The sequence below is a fragment of the Stenella coeruleoalba genome (genome assembly GCF_951394435.1).
Source record: "Stenella coeruleoalba genome assembly, chromosome: 15".
Taxonomy (NCBI): domain Eukaryota; kingdom Metazoa; phylum Chordata; class Mammalia; order Artiodactyla; family Delphinidae; genus Stenella; species Stenella coeruleoalba.
In genome coordinates this window covers 4,000,910-4,018,980 of record NC_137161.1, presented here as the reverse complement: position 1 = coordinate 4,018,980, position 18,071 = coordinate 4,000,910, and the positions used below count along the sequence as shown (strand labels likewise).

Sequence of the window (18,071 nt, the reverse complement as noted above, 5' to 3'; positions counted from 1 at the left end):
TCGGAACCGGTTGGATAATTGAGTGGCTGGGTTTTCACAAGGCCAGATACAAATACAGAGCTGTGTCAGTAGCTTATTGTGTGTCAACACGGAACTTTACTGGAGTTAATGCATCAATTAGTTATTAATGAAAACTGATGAGAACGCTGTATCGAAGTTCAGGCTCTGTAAAGAATCATTAAGACCTCCAGACCTTGTTCCCATTGAGGACCACGTTTCTGACCACAAGTTTTTTGGTACCAATTAACCTTTTGTCCCTCCATTTATTTTCCTTTGCACACTGCTGCAGGAGATTTCTCCATCTGCCGGTGAGCGTGGGGGTCGTCGTCCTCAGAATACAGCTATGAGGTCAGGATCATCTCTGCCATCCGACTCCTTGGTGGCAGTGGCTAATGACAGACTTCCAGCCCGTGGCAAAGGTCTGCACATGGGATTGCCTGAGACTCACCTGCCGCCCCCCCAGGAGCAAGTCTCAACAGACCCCACACCACGCATTTCCTCAGATGCTCAAGAACCTTCTTCCTTTGAGTCCAAAGGAACCTCTCTCTGCCATGACCTTGCTACCTCTGTGGCTGCCTTTTGTCCTTCTCTGGGGAAAAGAGCAGATCACACAACCCTGGGAATTCACAGTGTGGAACCACAAGACCACAGCCAGGGTGCAAGGGAGACTCTGACACAAAGCTCCCCCGACAGAAAAGCGATAGCAGAGGGTGTGTCCCCATCACTCTTGCCAGGGAAACCTTCATCTGGGCAGAGACTTTCAGGTTCAGTTCCACTGGGGTCCACTGGAAAAACTCATCTTGAAATACCAGCTTCAGGACCAGGTTCAGCTAGTTCACACCAAGAGGAAGGGAAACACAAGACATTTTTCCCTTCGGGGGGGAAATACGGGTGTGGGGAAGTGCGGGTCCCCTGCCCTCCTGTAGGAAATGACAGTGGGAAATGTCAAGGATCTGGATTCATCGCTCTAAAGGATGGTGTGGTTCCGTCTAGCCCAGGGCAGCCCACGGAGATCCCTGCAGCCCCTTCAAAAACCCTCAGGAAGAGGAGTTTGGAAGGAATGAGAAAGCAAACTCGCGTGGAGTTCAGCGACACCAGCAGCGATGATGAAGATCGGTTGGTGATAGAGATCTGAAACTTCCAGAGAAAGATGCGTCCACGGTCAAAGACAGATGATGCTTCACAGTAAATGCCGTCAAGCGGGCAGGAGAAGTGAACTCTATTCATGAAGCCCCTACAGAGAGGAAAGCCATTTGGGGGTCTTTCTAAGAGCTCCCCAACCAACTCTGAACCCCAAACGCAGCTTCACCCTTCCCAAGAGGCCCTGCTCACAAGGCACCAGGCTGGGCAAAGCTGGCAGTGAAGCAAGGTCTAAGAAGTCTTGACCTACACAGTGACTGTGGCTTGACTCCCAGCTGTATCCACTGCATTGGTCCTTCACTGCCTCATCTGGGAAAATGGCATTGACCCAGAGAGCCACGATCGACTTGTTTCCGAACAAATGTGAACCCCCCCAGAGTCAAGGTGACAGGTTTCCTCTGTTAGTGAGCTGGGGGTTGGCTTCAAAGGGAGTGAGCATACTTGGGAAAACTGGGGTAGCTTGCAGAAGAGATGGGGTGTGAACTGGGCATCGAGACACTTCTGTTTATTCTGGAGACAAAATCCAGATTCATTCAAAAACTGAAGTTTGGTCCCAATAATTTGCCTCCTTAATGGGAGTTGTAAATATACTTCAAAATGCCCATGATCTGGTGAAATACTAAGTATCTTTCAGTGTTGCACAAATGGTCAGTGCTTATATATGATTCAGTGACACAAGCATGTACAGCTCTTGTGCCCAGTGCCTTTTCTGTGAAGACCTCTGACACCCTTGGTTTTTCCAGTTCTTGCAAAAGGAACGTTGTGTTAAAAGTTAATAGAACAGTCTCTGTAATGAGTCATTTTTGAGGGGGAAAAATTCACTTATTTTCCTCTGATTCTTTCTGTCATATTGTGCTCCGAGCAATTTCAATTAGAGGGTTACATTTTAGTAATCTCTGCAGCTTAAATTGATGCCTGCTCATCGTGATGGGAGCCTTTTAGATTTCCTCCAGAAGCTTCAAGGATACAAAACTAATTGGAGTTTTGACGCTGTTTTACATCTCAGTAATTTTATTTTGGGGGCTTGGTGTTACTTTGCTGTCAAATTAAATCAGCCTCTGTATTGTGCAAGTCAGAACAGCACAGAGAAAATTCGCCAGTGTTCCAAGCCCGTGCGCCCCTGTGCAGAAGAAAATAGGTGATCTGCGTCACACGACGCAGTGAGCAAAGCCTCCGATTAACTGCGCTCTTCTCCTCCTCCTTAAACGGGAGAGGAAAAACTTCAAGACATTTACACTGCTGCATTCCAATAAAATTTTATACTTGCTTTTGGTATGGTTTTGTACAATTTGAAATTTATAGCCGAGCTCTTTTGGCTTCACTTTGATGTAAGGATGTTCATGTGACATCTTGTAATTCAAAGGCGGGGCAGCAATGCAGAACATCTCACGTGCACGAAGATGCTTTAATACGTCCTTGTCTGTGACGAAGGATGGTCCGATTTCACGTATCTTCAAGTGAGTTTTCCAATTTTAGGGTAACTCTAGAAACGTCAGGGTGGGACTAGCTGCCCCGGGTGACTTAGCATATGTCTGTGGTCATTTCAGATGCACTCATACGTAGCCGAGTGATTTCAAGCCCAGCCAAGGAAAACATGAGAAGGGAGGTAAAAGTATGCTAAGCATTCAGTGCATGGACTTTCTAAACCAAACAGAAGTGATGTCGTTATCTACCCATTGGATCGTCCGTGCCACTATAATGAGAGAGAGGTCTAGGAAAATGGTCTGAATCCTGGAGGGAGAGAAAGGGACCTTGTCCTGAGCTGGCTGGGGCATCTTGGCGAAGACTCAGGCCCTCTCAGCGCCTGTTTCTCCGACTGGGAAGAAGAGAGTAAGACAAGATGTGCCGAATGTGACCTCAGGCCCCGACCCTTGTGCGAGTGGCTCGGAGGTGGTCCCCGTGGGAAAGGGTCCTGCGCTCAAGGAGTTTGGGAGGGGGCTGTGGGGAACTAAAGCCAATTATTTTTTTGAAGAATGTGAGCTCGGGGAAGCTCCTTCTAATGTGTTTTTTTCTCCAGAGCTCTAGATTTGGGGGTGCAGTCAACCCATTTCTAAACGGTGGCTCATAATGCAAAAATTAGAAGCAAAAACAGAACACTACTGTGTGAGTGGAAGACAACATGTCTGTGGGCTGGATTGGTTTACTTTGTGTTGGGAGGTACTGGTCATCCAGATGCTTCTCTCCTGGACGGCTGCGGAGCTGTTGGCTGGACCACTGGACTGAGGTCAGTGAGTCACTGCTCCCAGTAGCGCCGACCTCAGGATAGTCAGGTTAGGCGGAAGCTTGATCCTTCTACGAGCCACGGATGCTGGCTGCCACATCCCAACCTCCATCAAACATGACGCAACATTGATTCCATCTCCAACTCCCCGTGTCTCTCATACAAGAGTGAGCAGGTTACCAAAATTTCCTGTCTCAGCTGGTCATTTAGCTAGTTGGCGGCAATGTTTTACAAGTGTACCTTACTTTATATCAACATGAATTTGTGAAAAGCTATATTTCAGTGGGTTTAAAAAAAATTTTTTTAATGTATTTTGAATGACCCGAGGGGACTTGGCTACTGAAAATCATCCCAAGGTGAATATTTTTTTTAATGAAAAACTCTTTTATAAATCAACAAACAATCTCTGATTTTATAAATGTTAACTTTCCTAGGGTTTTTCTTAAAGTGGAATGCAACTATAGGGATACATTTAAAAGATAGTATCAGTGATCTAGAACCCAGTTTGGGTTATTGAAAATAAAACTTCAGTAATATGGATTGATCATTGCTGCAGTGACTCTGCAAGTGTGTGCTGTGTAATGGTTCAGGGAAGACAAATTTATTTTAGAACAGGGCAAACTAGAGTTTAAAGATCAGGGATTCCCCCTTTCTCCCCAGTACTGCTAATTTCATTGTACCTTCAGGTAAGGCCTTAACCCGTGGTGTCTCAGCTTCTCCCACAGAGAATAACTCCTGGGATGCTGGTACCGACTAAGATAAAGGGCACTTTGAATTCTTTCCTTTTCTCTCAGAGCAAGGTATACAAATGCCACTAACCATGATGCTCGAGACACTGCCAAGTTTCTTTCTCCAGCTGTACCTACACCTGGCCAGATCTCACTTGATGAAGATGCATAGAGAAAAGAGCTTTCATGTTCCCCCTTGGCAACCTATACTGTTAAGTGGCTCTTAACGTCATGTGCTTTTTGATGGACAACCTGAATCCTCCTTGTTGTAAAGCATGATGGAGACAACTCATGTCTCCTGTTGCATTTGAGATTCTGGACGAAGCTAATATCCTTTACTTCACAATCCAGAAGAACCTATGGTTCATTTGTCAAGAGATGAAACAAGACAGGGGATTGGTGCTTCTAGATTCGAATCAAAACCCTGTCAATAGCATGATGGGTACCTGAGGGCAAGTTAAACTTCCCTTTCCTAAAATCCCTCCTCTAAAGCTCAGATGGGAAGAGTGGCCTTGTAAAAACGCATCGTGGCCACAGTTCTTGGCATGACCGGTGAACGATTTGCAGCCTCACGCCAAAACGTATTTCCTTGCATTTACATTCATTACTTAGAATGATCACATTATTCATTTTTTCCCCAGCATAGAAATGTGCATTTTGCACAAAATTTGCCTGGTGCAGCCGATTTCTATAGTTATGGAAACTCATCATTATCGGGATGTACCACTGCTCAGATCCCCAGACATAATTCAATATGGTGAGGAGAAAACGGTCTGCCTGGCCCTATGGTGACCATGTTTCTACAACCACAGCAAACAGGGCTTGTGTATTTCTTCTCACTTCAGTTGTGATTCCCATAATTCTTGAGGGAGACTCTTCGGCTTTTGAAACACTACATCTCTCAATACATAAGCACAAGTTTTTGCCCTTCTCTTTCAGATACTCGTTGAACATAGGTGTCAGGACCCAAAAAATCCAGTGCCAGGTTTGTACCTTGTACAGTCCTTTCCACCCATGCTTTGTACTTATGTGGGAATACATATAATTCAATCTGAAGTATAGAACATTGAGCATATTACTTCACCACTGGAAGAAAAGAAACCAGGGAAAATAGTCAGCCTCAGTCAGTTGAGGCCCTAGAGGATGACTCAATACCTTATATATGCAGTCAACTCTTCAGAACTTACTACTCTATTGATTGTTCACAACCAAGAAGCTATTGGCTTCTTGGTGGTTTGTTTAAATGTATTTCCTTCTTTATATGGCTAAATTATTTTGTTTTGATAAAAATAAAACTGAAAATGAAAATGCCTTGTGTGATTTGTTCACATTTTAACCAAAACTACCACAAAGAATGTCCTATGTAAATTGGATGTCTGATTATTCCTAAATAGTTGACCAAGCGTCCTGGCCGCCATATTGGTATCCCATTCCACTCAACGAAAGGATTAGGTTATGGCAAATTATCACATTTTCTTGTGCTGTTTTCTTTTCCCATGTGTCTCTTCTGTCATTGTCTGCCATATTTTATGGTTCATAACTTAGAAATGTGTTTTTAAATTCCTAAATGTAGCTAAAGTTTGAAGCCACACGAGGGCACTATCCGCAGTGCAATAATCCCAAAGTTTTCCCCTTAGAATTGATGTTGCTTAGATAATTAATGTTATTCATTAGCAGAGAAAAAAATCTGTAATTCAAAGCAGTGCCTCCTTATGAAGATAAATCATGTACTCTTGGCAAGAACAAGTAGACTTATTTTACATACCAACACAATATTCTTCTATGTCTATACCTCCTGAAGCCACGTGAAGTCAATGAAGACACGATGCATTGGGAGAAAAAGTGGGAATGGAAACATGGGAGGAACAGATACACCAACTGATGGATCTTCATAGCTTTTTTGCTAACTTATCAAACTCTAATAGTGATAAATTAATCCATTATTTCCAAATTTCCATCATTTGAGAACCATCTTACTGCTTTTGGCCATATGTGTCCACATGTGGGTACATTATTAATACTTTCATTTAAATCATCTTTGTCTTAAAGAAGCTATTCTTTTCCTAAGTAATAATATCTGTGAAATAACCTTAATTTGGTAGTTGTGTGTATCTTCTGATATGCATTAAAATAAAAGTATTAAGACTGGTTATCCATGTACCAGTTAAATATCACCTTTGTACTACCTGGCACACACCCCACACTCAGGGGAAGCATGGAGCTAATCTAAAAGGTACATGTGTTGTTAGTTCTTGAGTTACTCCGTTTTTTGTTTTTGTTTTTTGTTGGTTTTTTTTGCAGTACGTGGGCCTCTCACTGTTGTGGCCTCTCCCGTTGCGGAGCACAGGCTCCGGACGCGCAGGCCCAGCGACCATGGCTCACGGGCCCAGCCGCTCCACGGCATGTGGGATCTTCCCGGACCGGGGCACGAACCCACGTCCCCTGCCTCGGCAGGCAGACTCTCAACCACTGCGCCACCAGGGAAGCCCAAGTTATCTCGGGTTTTGTTAAGCTCAGCTCTCTCTCCAGTCCAGCAGAACTGGTGGCGGCAAGTTGCGTTGTAGGTTTATCAGATAAGTGTCTTCAGTGAAACTTTACAGCTGATTAATGAGCATTCCAAGTCAAAGGATTCTCACTTCTTTTAGTCTCAAAGGAACAATCATATAATGTCAATATATATATTTTCTTTTTTGGTATTTTATTGGTTGGTTGGTTGGTTAATGAGTACGGAATGATATACAGGAAAGCGTGGTTAGGGATTCATGCTGAACCACCAGTAACTCCCATCAGTTCTGATGAAACACCCGCTTCCATACTCTTGAACTTGAAGCAAATGCATTTGGCTGTACTAACTGTACTAACTTGTCTGTACTAACCCTAATTCTCCAGTCTCCTGCTTGGGGACAGCCTGTTGATCTCTGGGCTGCAAACGCAGAAGGAATTGCTTGGTGACATCTAGGACATTTGTCTCCAGCTGCGACAGACGTCTGCTTTCAGCCTCCCTCAGCTTCTGCCGGGGGGCAAACTCAACACCCTTTTGAGCATCCAGGCGATTTCTACCCAGAAGTAGGGGAATTGTTTTCTGGGTAAATGCAGGCGTGAACGGATTCCTCTAGGGAATTGGCGGTTTTGTACGTGCAGCATCTGGGCACGGGACCCAGCCCTGTCTCTGGCCCCAGTGGCGATCTAGTTTGTCTTCTATGTGTATGTTGCGTGAAACAGAGTAGAATTCAGCAGAATCCAGCAGAAATTCAGACAGAGCCCCTTGACGCCATCGTAAATGAAAGGCCAGATATCTAGGCTTGTGTTTGGTTTAAAGAACCCCACCTTATGCGCATGTGGGCACACGTGCGTGTGCGCACACACACAGACACACACGCACGTAAGCCACACCCTACTCTGAAAGTCCTCTTCTTGTTAAAATAAAGAAGTGGGTGGAGTGGGCCAATGAGGTAAGAAATGGCTCCCTAAATGGCCCCAAAGAGACTTCCTTGGAGGCAGGGCCCATGGTGTCTTCATCTCGGAATAGTGCCTGGCTCAGAGCAGGTATTAAGGCACACTTGCTAAGTAAACGAATGGAAATAGCTCACCAGGCAGGGAGACGAAAGAAAGATTCTAAGACGGGTAATTTGACACACCCCTCTTCTGATGGAGACCTGCCTCCTCATCAGAGATGAGCCAAGGCATCGAGAGACGTTCCTGTCCAGTGACTTCAGAATTAAGCGACAATTTTCCATGACTATTCCATCCCGTTCATTCGCCCAATATTTATCGAGTGCTTAAGTACATAGCAGGCACAGGGGAATATAGGAGTGGAAAAGGCATACAGCATCTGTGGGGCTTTTATTTGGGGGAGGGAATGCCAATTCATGAACCAACCAGGCAAACAAATGTGTAAGCAGCGTGTTATCAGACGTTGCCAATGGCTAAGAACGCAAAGGGAACGTTAGAAGGTTTATCTTACCCTAATTCAAAACGTTTAATGCAAATAAACACTTTTCTTTTGTTGTCCTCAGCAGAAGAGAAACCATCCTACACATTAAGATCTATCTCCTTTTCTGTTTCATGCCACCACCTCAGTTCTTCGCACGTGAAGAAGAGAATGTTGCAGGGTGACGTGTCTCTAGTCTTGTACTTATAATTTCTTTTACTCTCCTGAAAGCTTCAGTTAGCATCAGTAAGCATGGTAATTTGGGGCCGCCTGTGCTAATGTGCTGAATTCCACATGCCTTAGCACTTAGAGAGTGAACGCCTGTTGGATCCCACGGTAGCAGAGAAACCCAGGTGGGCACTATTTTGCAGCTAATTTTCTCAGGAGAAACCATCAAATGTTTGATGACTTGATGTGCTCAAGTCTGGATTCTTTTTCTCAGGAAAGGTTAAGAAAGCATCCTTAAAGTCAGAGGTTCTCAAAAGGGAGCAGTTTACCTCCCTGAAGACGGAAGACAATGACCAAAGACAGTTTAAAAAAAAAATTTTTAATGTCTTATTTTTAAAAATTGATTTTATTGAGGTATAGTTGATTTACAATGTTATGTTAATTTATGTTGTACAACGAAATAATTCAGTTATACACATATACATTCTTTTTCATACTCTTTTCCATTATGGTTTATTATGGGATATTGAATATAGTCCCCTGTGCAATACAGTAGGACCTTGCTGTTTACCTATCCTATATAAAATAGTTTGCGTCTGCTAATCCCAAACTCCCAATCCATTCCTTCCCCACCTCCCCCTTGGTAACCACAAGTCTGTTCTCTCTGTCTGTGAGTCTGTTTCTGTTTCCTAGATAAGTTCATTTGTATCATATTTTAGATTCCACATATAAGTGATAGCATATGGTATTTGTCTTTCTTTTTCTGACTTACTTCACTTAGTATGATAATATCTAGGTCCATTCAGTGTTGCTGCAAATGGCATTGTTTCATTCTTTTTTATGGCTGAGTAATATTCCATTGTGTATATATATACCACATCTTCTTTATCCATTCATCTGTCAATGGACATTTAGGTGTTTTCCGTGTCTTGGCTATTGTGAATAGTGCTGCTGTGAACATTGGGATGCATGTATCTTTTCAAATTGTAGATTTGTCCAGTTGTACGCCTAGGAGTGGGATGGCTGGGTCATATGGTAGCTCTATTTGTAGTTTTTTAAGGAACCTCCATCCTGTTCTCCACAGGGGCTGCACCAATTTATTATACATTCCCACCAGCAGTGTAGGAAGGTTCCCTTGTCTCACACCCTCTCCAGCATTATTTGTAGACTTTTGAATGATGGCCATTCTGACCAGTGTGAGGTGGTACTTCATTGTAGTTTTGATTTGCACTTCCCTAATAATTAGCAATGTGGAGCATATTTTCACGTGCCTGTTGGCCATCTGTATGTCTTCTTTGGAGAAGTGTTGACCGAAGGAAGTTTTGATTTCACAGCTTGGGTGAGGGGTGCCACTGGCATCTGAGCTGGAGGCCAGGGATTTGCTCAGCATCCTACGAGGCACAGGATGGCCCCCATCGAGAAGTATCCAGTCTCACTGCCAGTAGTGCTGAGGGTTAGGAACTCTGGTCTAAGGAGGTAAGGTCACATTCTATTAGAGACCCTAGAACAGCCCTGTCCTCAAACTGATGACGAGATTAGAACGGGGAGAAAGACTTGCCTTGGCAGGACCAGAAGCAGAGTCCGGGCTCCGTATCCCAGTCCGGTATGCTTTCCGTAGCCTCACATCTGGAACTTTCCAAGTTGCGTGAGGACTTGTGTCTTGAGTCTACACACAGTAGACCATCTATGGGTTATGGTGCAATTAACTTCATTTTTTTTTTTTTCCACTCTTCACTCCACCTTGAGGAGAAAGAACCAGGACATGGGAAGTTAAGTCAATGTGAACAGATGTGTGAATATCAACTAGACATTCAGTAAAGACAGATCAAAAGACCAGCTTTTACTGTGAGGGTAAATGCAACCCAAAGTCCCATACTACTCCATTGACCTCTACAGCCAAATGGAATGAAAGAACATGAATACTGCTGCGGGGAACCAGGGAGTTTTCAGATTTGGTTGGGGTGCACGAAATCTGAAAGTTTGCTTTTGAACCTTCTTCTTTGTAGAGGAAACTGAGAACCAGAGGATTTGGTCCTGGCTCGAGTCAGAGGCAAGGCTGTGACTAATACCAAAGCCCCCAAGTCCAACATGCTTGCCGTGACATGACCAGGTCCTGCCTCTGAAATCTTCCATTATGTCCGCTGTCCTTGCTAAGAGGGTCAAGTAGGACAAGACATTCATAAAGGTTTTCTGCATCAGGGTTGGGAAATACCAGTGGAGTTCTGGTTAACTAGAAATCATCCAGAAAATTAAATTATCCACGAACCCATTCCCCAAATGTTCTAGTTAATCTAGGTGTTATTCTGTTGGTTTTGCAAAAAGAAAATTTCTCTCCTAAGACATCTGGACTCAAATAGATGTGAGTGGTGCCTATGTGGTCCCCTAATTTATGTACTTGGGTACAATAAATTTGGCAGGGATCACAAGCATAGACAAAGAAGTGTTAACAGCAAAAAAGACATCACCAAAAAGCCTTTGGAAGACAAACACTTCTCATCTTCAATTATAAGACAACCTGATGCAGAGAGAGAATAAATTAATTTTAAAACCTCCTGCACAAAGAAAGTAATGGAAAAATACATCATAAGTAGTTATCCCTTTTGTGCTAAAAACAAGTGATTTGGAGAAAATAACTACATGGGAGTGAATGTGTTAGTCTTATTATCTTTTTCTGGTTTTAAATTCTTAGGGGAGAAACAGAGAACAAGAGAGAAAAGAAAAGAAGCTTTCATTGTTTCAACAAACATTTATTGGGTATTAGTATGTTGCCAGGCACCAGGCTACACTTTCTGTGACTTTTTCTGCTTTTAAAATTACTTTCAGTCAAGAACTTCTAGATGCCTTGTTGCTGGATTCCAGCGTTCGAGAAAGGCCATTCTTCTAAGGTTTTTGCCAAAACCATTAGGGTTCAACTTCAGAGATGCAGCTGGGAATCTCACTTTGTCCCCTCACCCCCCATGGGAACCTGAGTTTTAGGGCTTGGTCCAACTAGGCTTAGGGGACATCCATTTGCAATGAGAGGTTTGCGAGTCTCAGGTTGGCTTTTCCTGGAAGCAGACTCTGAAACAGTGTTCAGTGCCGGGGTCTATCAGGGGATGCCCTTGAGGTCCACAGCTGTGCAAAGGAGACTAGAGAAGCAGGTTGGGCAGAGGGAGAAGCTGAACTCTAATACAGACCATGACAGCCTTGGCCAACCCTTGGGATGCTCTGGAGAAGGGGTATGGCCTTGGGGAGGCAGATCTCTGCAGCTGAGGCAGTCGTCAGAGGGACCAGCAGTGCCTGCTGACAGCACTTCCGGCACCTGGGGCAACAATCCTTTGCTAAAGAGGTTCTGGCGGCAGTTCACAGTATCCACTACGGTGAGGCTCCACTGCGGGCACATCCATCCTCCCTCCCTCCCTTCCTTCTTTCCTTACTGCCATGCATCCAACAAATATTTATTCAGCACCTGCCATCTGCCAGGTATAGCCGGGTAGAGAAGCTGTCATTAAACAAAATAGTGCATGTTATTTACTTAAAATTTGTCAAATGATAAAAAAGGACCATACCAGATGAGAAAAGAGAAAAGAATTGGGGGAACCGACAGAATCGGGGTACCTTGAGCCTGAATGCTGACTTAGGATGAGAGGAAAATTGACGTTTCAGGTGGAGGGAGCTTTGAGTGGCAGGAACCGAAAGGATGGTGATGTGGCCCTGACATGTGGGATGGGAGCAGACAGTGAGACTGCAGGGGGCAAGGGCCAGACCTGGGGGATTTTATGGGCAGAGTTAAGGAGTATGCTTTTATCCTAAAGGCTGTGACCAAAACATCCCCACCATGCTTAGGGATCTAGGAAGGAGATCCTCCTGGGACTAGAAAGCTGGAAATTGGCTTAAAGTGTAAACGCACACTCCTGTCGGCAAAGTTCATACTGTTCCTGAGAATGGGAGGTACCTAAGATGAAAATAGCATCTTCCAACGGGCTCAAGAGGGAACTGCACAGAGCTGCACAGAATTACATATGGAGCCGTTTAGAGTTTTGTCTCAGCATCTGGTTCACCCTGACCATGGTAATTTTCACAGCAGCTTATCTCAACGGAATAATCTAAGCTATAAAATGAAATACTTAAAAGGGTCAGTTGACCACAGGATTTGAGAACTGCTGTCCATAAACCCTCTAATGAAGAAGTAGATGGCTTGAATTGCCTTGCAGTTTTTCTTCTTTTTTTTTTTTAAGAAGAAGTTGGGGGTAGGAGTTTATTAATTAATTAATTAATTAATTTTTGCTGTGTTGGGTCTTCGTTTCTGTGCGAGGGCTTTCTCTAGTTGTGGCAAGCAGGGGCCACTCTTCATCGCGGTGCGCGGGCCTCTCACTGTTGCGGCCTCTCTTTTTGCGGAGCACAGGCTCCAGACGCGCAGGCTCAGTAGTTGTGGCTCACGGGCCTAGTTGCTCCGCGGCATGTGGCATCCTCCCAGACCAGGGCTCAAACCCGTGTCCCCTGCCTCGGCAGGCGGACTCTCAACCACTGCGCCACCAGGGAAGCCCCTGCCTTGCAGTTTTTACAGTCACCTGGATGAAAAGATGACAGAAAATAAGTCACTGTAACAACCAGAAGAGTCCAAATGTCTGCTGTCCGGGGTTGCGTCTTATGAGACTCACGAAGTAAGACATTTCTCTTCTGACTACGGAGGAACAGAAGTGAGATGAATTGGGATCTGAGAAAATTCCAGAGTCTTAGACTCGGATTTGGAGTCTTCCTCCTTCTCTCTCCCTCTCATTCCCTCTTCACTGAGAGAGAATGGTGGGGAAGCATTTGAAAAACAAGCCTATTTTTGGCTGAAGGAGGAGCAGACTCTACTGATGTGCGGTCTCACCCAGGATCCACTCAGAACACCGCACCCGCCGGGGCTGCTTTGTTTTGTTCGGCTACCTCCGTTCTTATTTCACGTAGATTTAAAGTTTGAAACGCTTAACCTTTTCAGTCAGTAGCTGAGCTCTCACCCCGTAGAGATCAGCCAATTAAAAAAACAATTCCTGGGTCATTGTAGATGAGTCGTCTTTTATTTGATGCTTATAAAAATGGTCCACATCCGACCAGGAAGGCATCAGGAAAAAGCACTTCAAAATGTGCTGTCTTCAAAGTGTCAGAAGATAACCCTTCAGGGCTGGGAGCCTGGGAACAGAAGGTGCATATTGGTCTTTAATTAAGGAAACGGTTGAGAAGGAAGAACATTTAACATTTTAAACCACCGGTGGCTTCACAGCTACAGGAAGCGCCTGGGTGACAAAGATGGGCTTGTTGCCCCCGCTGTCCTGGTACCTGCCTTGGCCCGTGCAACTGACCCAAAGCTAAATGCTTCCCACCAAGGGGGAATTAGAAATGATCATCGACTCCCCGTGCTGCGAGAACTCAATTTTCACAAGTGGCAAAGGAAGCAAAGCTGCAGTCCCCTCCTGGGGGACGCATTTGCCACAAAACATTAACAGAGCTGGAGAAGTGATGGTTCTCGGCCCGGAAAGACCCGCAGGTGTGGGACCGCGCAAGGGCGCCGCCATGCGCCGAGAGATCAGGACCTCATCATGCAGATTTCATCACAATCTCATCTGAGGGAGAAAGAGCTTATAGGAGGAGGGATGGACGAAAAAAATCCTAAGGATTGTACTTTGATTTTATAAGCGGATTGTTGGAAATTACTGACAGATTGAATGAAATAATACGCTTTGGAGCAGCAGGGAACTTAAAGGTGGAAATCTAATTGATTTCTACCCTAAACCTAGGAGCGGCTATGTTATTAATCAGCCCTGTGGTCACTGCTTGGTGGTCTCCTGCACACCGGGAGGAAATGTAGCTTCCAGTTACCTACGTATGAATTTCAAATGACACCTGGTGTACCAGAGGGAAGAATTCGTGTGGCTGGGGAGTCGCAACCCATCTCTGGACGCACTTGAGCAGAGCTACACCACCCCATAAAATGGTGGAATTACAGAGCACTGGGGGTGGGCACGGTGAGGGTGAAAAGCCCCCAGTCCATAAGGGTCCCACCTGGTCAGCTCTCTGTTGAAGCACATGCTCTCTTCCTTCCTACAAAGCCCTTTGCCACAGCCCTGGCCTGAATAGACTTCAGATCTGCCTTGAATACGAACTACCTCTGGGTGCATTCAGCCATTTTCTACCCTGAATGTCAGAGAGACAAAAGGCAGGTTGTGTCTGTATTTAAATGATCTTTCAGGGGTTCACTAAATGTCGAGATAAGGGGAAGGCCAGCTGGGGAAGGCTTTTCCGCATTAATATGCATTCTTTACCATCCAAGTTTGAAAGATCCTCTTCGGTTAAGCTTCCAGAGTTTTCCTCCGGTATTCAAACAAAAGACAAGGTGTTTGTGATAGGGTTGATTATAAGAAAGGAGGATGGTTTCCTTGAACAAGAAAGTCTTTTGCTTTCATGCAGAAGAGACCCCCCCCAAAATCACCAGGGGTGGCCGATTTGCATATGAGCAGCCCCTGTGGGTCCAGCTGGTGCTGGATAGCCGAGATTCCGAGACCAAGACAGACCTGCTTCTGCTCACAGGAAGGCTCAGAATAAGATGTGTTCAATTATATAGTGTGAGCTGGAATGCTCATTCAGTGATCCATTCATTCAACAAGCCGTCAACGAGCCAGAGTGCCTAAAATCTTCAGAGTCAGCGTCCACGGGTCACCAGATAAAACAAAGGCTTATAGGAGAATGTGTTCAACGCTTTGGACCCAGACAAACCTGGGCTTGAGTCTGCCTCTGCTCTGACTCTGTCTGGTTTGAGTCTCCTCTGTGCCTCAGTTTTTCCTTCCATAAAATAGGGACAGTGAGAACCAGCTCTTGGGTTTCTTGCATTAAATGAGGACCTTTCATCTCTTAGCCAGCAGCTCTGGTCTCAGAACTTGACGACACCCTAAAAATGACTGGGAACCTGAAAAGATTACAAAATGATAACAAAATCTCTATTACAAAATGGTGATCAATATTTATCATTCTATAAATCAACATGAAAACTATTTAAAATTATGTATTAATTCATTTTAAAGTAGTAATAATAAACCCATGACATATCTTTATATAGAAAACAGCAATATTTTCCAAACCAAACATTTAGTGAAAAGAGGGGCATTGTTTGCCATTTTTGCACATCTCTTTCAATGTCTGTTGCAGTATCACACTCCATGTGGTCTCTGGAAAATTCCACCATGTGCTCCTAAGAGAATCTGAATATAAAAGGCCAATAACATCTGAGTATTTCTCTGAAAATGGTGTCAAACCCCTTGAAAGGGACCCCAGCTCTCACCACAGCACCACTGTGGCAAGTCCTTTGATCTTCACTATAACCCTCCAGGTAAGCACTATTTTCATTCCCATTTTACAGATGAGGAAATTGAGGCACCAAAAGGTTAAGAAACTTGCCTGAGGCCACACAGTTAATAGCAGCAGAGCTGGCATTTAAACCCAGCTGTCTGCCCCTAGGGTCTGTGTTCCTCCCTAACCCCTTCTCATTCAGAGAACCCAGAATAGCGTCAGACACAGGAAGCTCTTGGTAAATGAGAGCAGGTGGGACAGCCAGGAAGTACTGTGACATCCTTCTGTTATGGAAACGATCCCATCCCATCCTCCAAGGGCCAGTTCATCTTGGTGCTCAGAGAAATGGATGGAGGGAGAGACGGACAGCCCATTGGAATCGAGATTCAAGGCTTTGGAAAACAGTCCTGAAGAATCTGAACATTCCTTAATCACTGAATTCGCAGTCTAGAACATCTCCAGGGACTAGAGGTCACTCACAGAGAAGAGTCTGTCTGTCTGAGCACCCGAAAAGCTTTAGAAATCCCCCGGCCATCAGCATGCTGTGATGGGGCCAACCCACCACGTAAATTTGTGGAGAACAAACGAGACACACACGTTTGTTTAAGGGAGAGGAGTGAAAATGTCCCATCAGCACAGGTCTCTCATGCTTTGACCAAAAACGTGGGTAGTTGATTCAAACGACTTGCAGCTTGGGGCGGGGGTGGGGTGGGGGTGGGGGTGGTACCCTCTGAGGCCAAGCAAAAGCAGAGGAATATGTCTCACACTTAAAACAAATCCGTGGACCATTTTTGGCTCAAAATATGCCAAGACTTTGCAACTCACCTGTTCCCATTTGCCAGTTCAAAAGAAAAGAAGAAGAGGAAAAAACCAGCCACATTAGAATTCATGGGAGGAAATGAGATTGTATTTGAGACACTGGCAACTGGATTTCTTTGTTTTATTAGCATAAGTGAATTATTAATTCAGCACAGAAAAAGCATAGATCTTTGTCATATAAAAAGTCACCAGTACCACAAGGGACCTTCACAAACCAGGATGATAATAATATCTTACTTACATTTGCATAATGCTTTGCCATTTCCAAGGCCCTGCCATACACTCTGTGGGTTTAGCTTTGGTAGCTGCGTGGAATAGAGTTTTGCCCTGGGTAGAACTGCAGGACAGCAAGGGGATTTGATTTCATCACCATCAAGGCCCACATCAGGGATAAACACTCTAGATTTAATCAGAAGCGCCTGGGGGGAAAGGTCATTAATATTTAGCATTTCTTATTGCATTCCCAAACTCCATCAAACTTTTTCAGAATGTGCCTTTGAGAATCAAGGGCCACGGGCCCAGCTTCGGGGAGTGGTCCAGTCTGAGCCTTCATGAGCTCTGTCCGTTCTTTTATCCCTAACGGGATAGAGATGTTTGCCACCGTGACCAGCTTGTCCCAGTTTGCCTGGGACTTTCCCAGTTTTAGGGCTGAAAGCACAACATCCCAGGATTCCCCTGAGTCTTGGGCAAACGGGGGTGTTGGTCACCCTACCAACAATCAGGGTTGAGAAATCCCTGATAGCATCACACACGCTGTGCCCACTATGGTCCTTTCCTTCACCTCTGCAGTTTCACTTCCGGCTGCTGCTGGCTCGGAGCTTAATGTTTCACAAATGCCTTTCGTCTGGCTGGCAAGACTGGCCTCAGAAACGTGTTCCTCTCCTCTCTCCCCTCCCCAGCTCTGTCGAAGCAGTGAGGGGACAGTGGGTGCCCAGCACGGGAACACCCAGTCTCTTTGTGGGGAATCCCCTGAGTAGTATTCCATTTTGTGTGTGTGTGTGTGTGTGTGTGTGTGTGTGTGTGTGTGTGTGTGTGTGTGTGTGTATACACCACATCTCCTTTATCCATTCATATGTTGATGGACACTCAGGTTGCGTCTATATCCTGGCAATCATAAATAATGCTGCTATGAACATTGGGGCGCATGGGTCTTTCTGAATTAGTGTTTTTGCTTTTCTCGGATATCTACCCAGGAGTGGGGTCGCTGGGTCACATGGTAGCTCTATTTTTAGTTTTTTGAGAAACCTCCATATTGTTCTCCATAGTGGCTGCACCAATTTACATTCCCACCACAGTGCGCGAAGCTTCCCTTTTCTCCACATCTAGAAACGTGTTTTCCCTGAGAAGCCAGAAGTCTGTGGACAGAATAGCCCCAAAGACAAAGACCTGGGAAGTGCCCGTCTGCCCGTGAGGCCATCTGACCTACCCTATGAAGCCGAAGGCTTAGAACACAGCAAAGCCTCCTCTTCCTGTGCAATTTTGGGAAGATCCAGAAGGTTATACTGAGGAGGATTTAGCAGCTAAAGCTGATAGAAAAAGAAAATAAATATCACTGTCCTCCAGGATGTAGCCTGAAAAAATAGCAACATAATCTTGATTTCGTAATAATTCAAACCAGATGAAGAGAACTTCGTATCTAACCCCACACCAATTGCTCTGATTTCTAATCAATTACTGTGGAAGTAATCCATCCATCGCCCACCCATCCATCCATCTGTCCACCCACCATCAGCCACCGGGAGGGGGAGGGGAGGTGCCG

At 44.9% G+C, this 18,071-nt stretch overlaps 1 protein-coding gene across 3 annotated transcripts in view; it reads left to right on the top strand.

Moving 5' to 3' along the window:
• The window catches only part of ZNF831 (zinc finger protein 831), a 101,665-nt gene extending 96,291 nt beyond the window's left edge, over positions 1-5,374 (top strand). For 2 of the 3 annotated variants that reach the window (XM_079943920.1, XM_079943919.1), the window contains one exon: positions 290-5,374. In XM_079943920.1, coding sequence (XP_079800046.1) covers positions 290-1,135 — 846 coding nt within the window. In that variant the 3' untranslated portion in view covers positions 1,136-5,374. The remainder of the gene's footprint in view (positions 1-289) is intronic. The other variant, XM_079943922.1, reaches the window with a different exon arrangement.
• Positions 5,375-18,071: the final 12,697 nt, after the last annotated feature.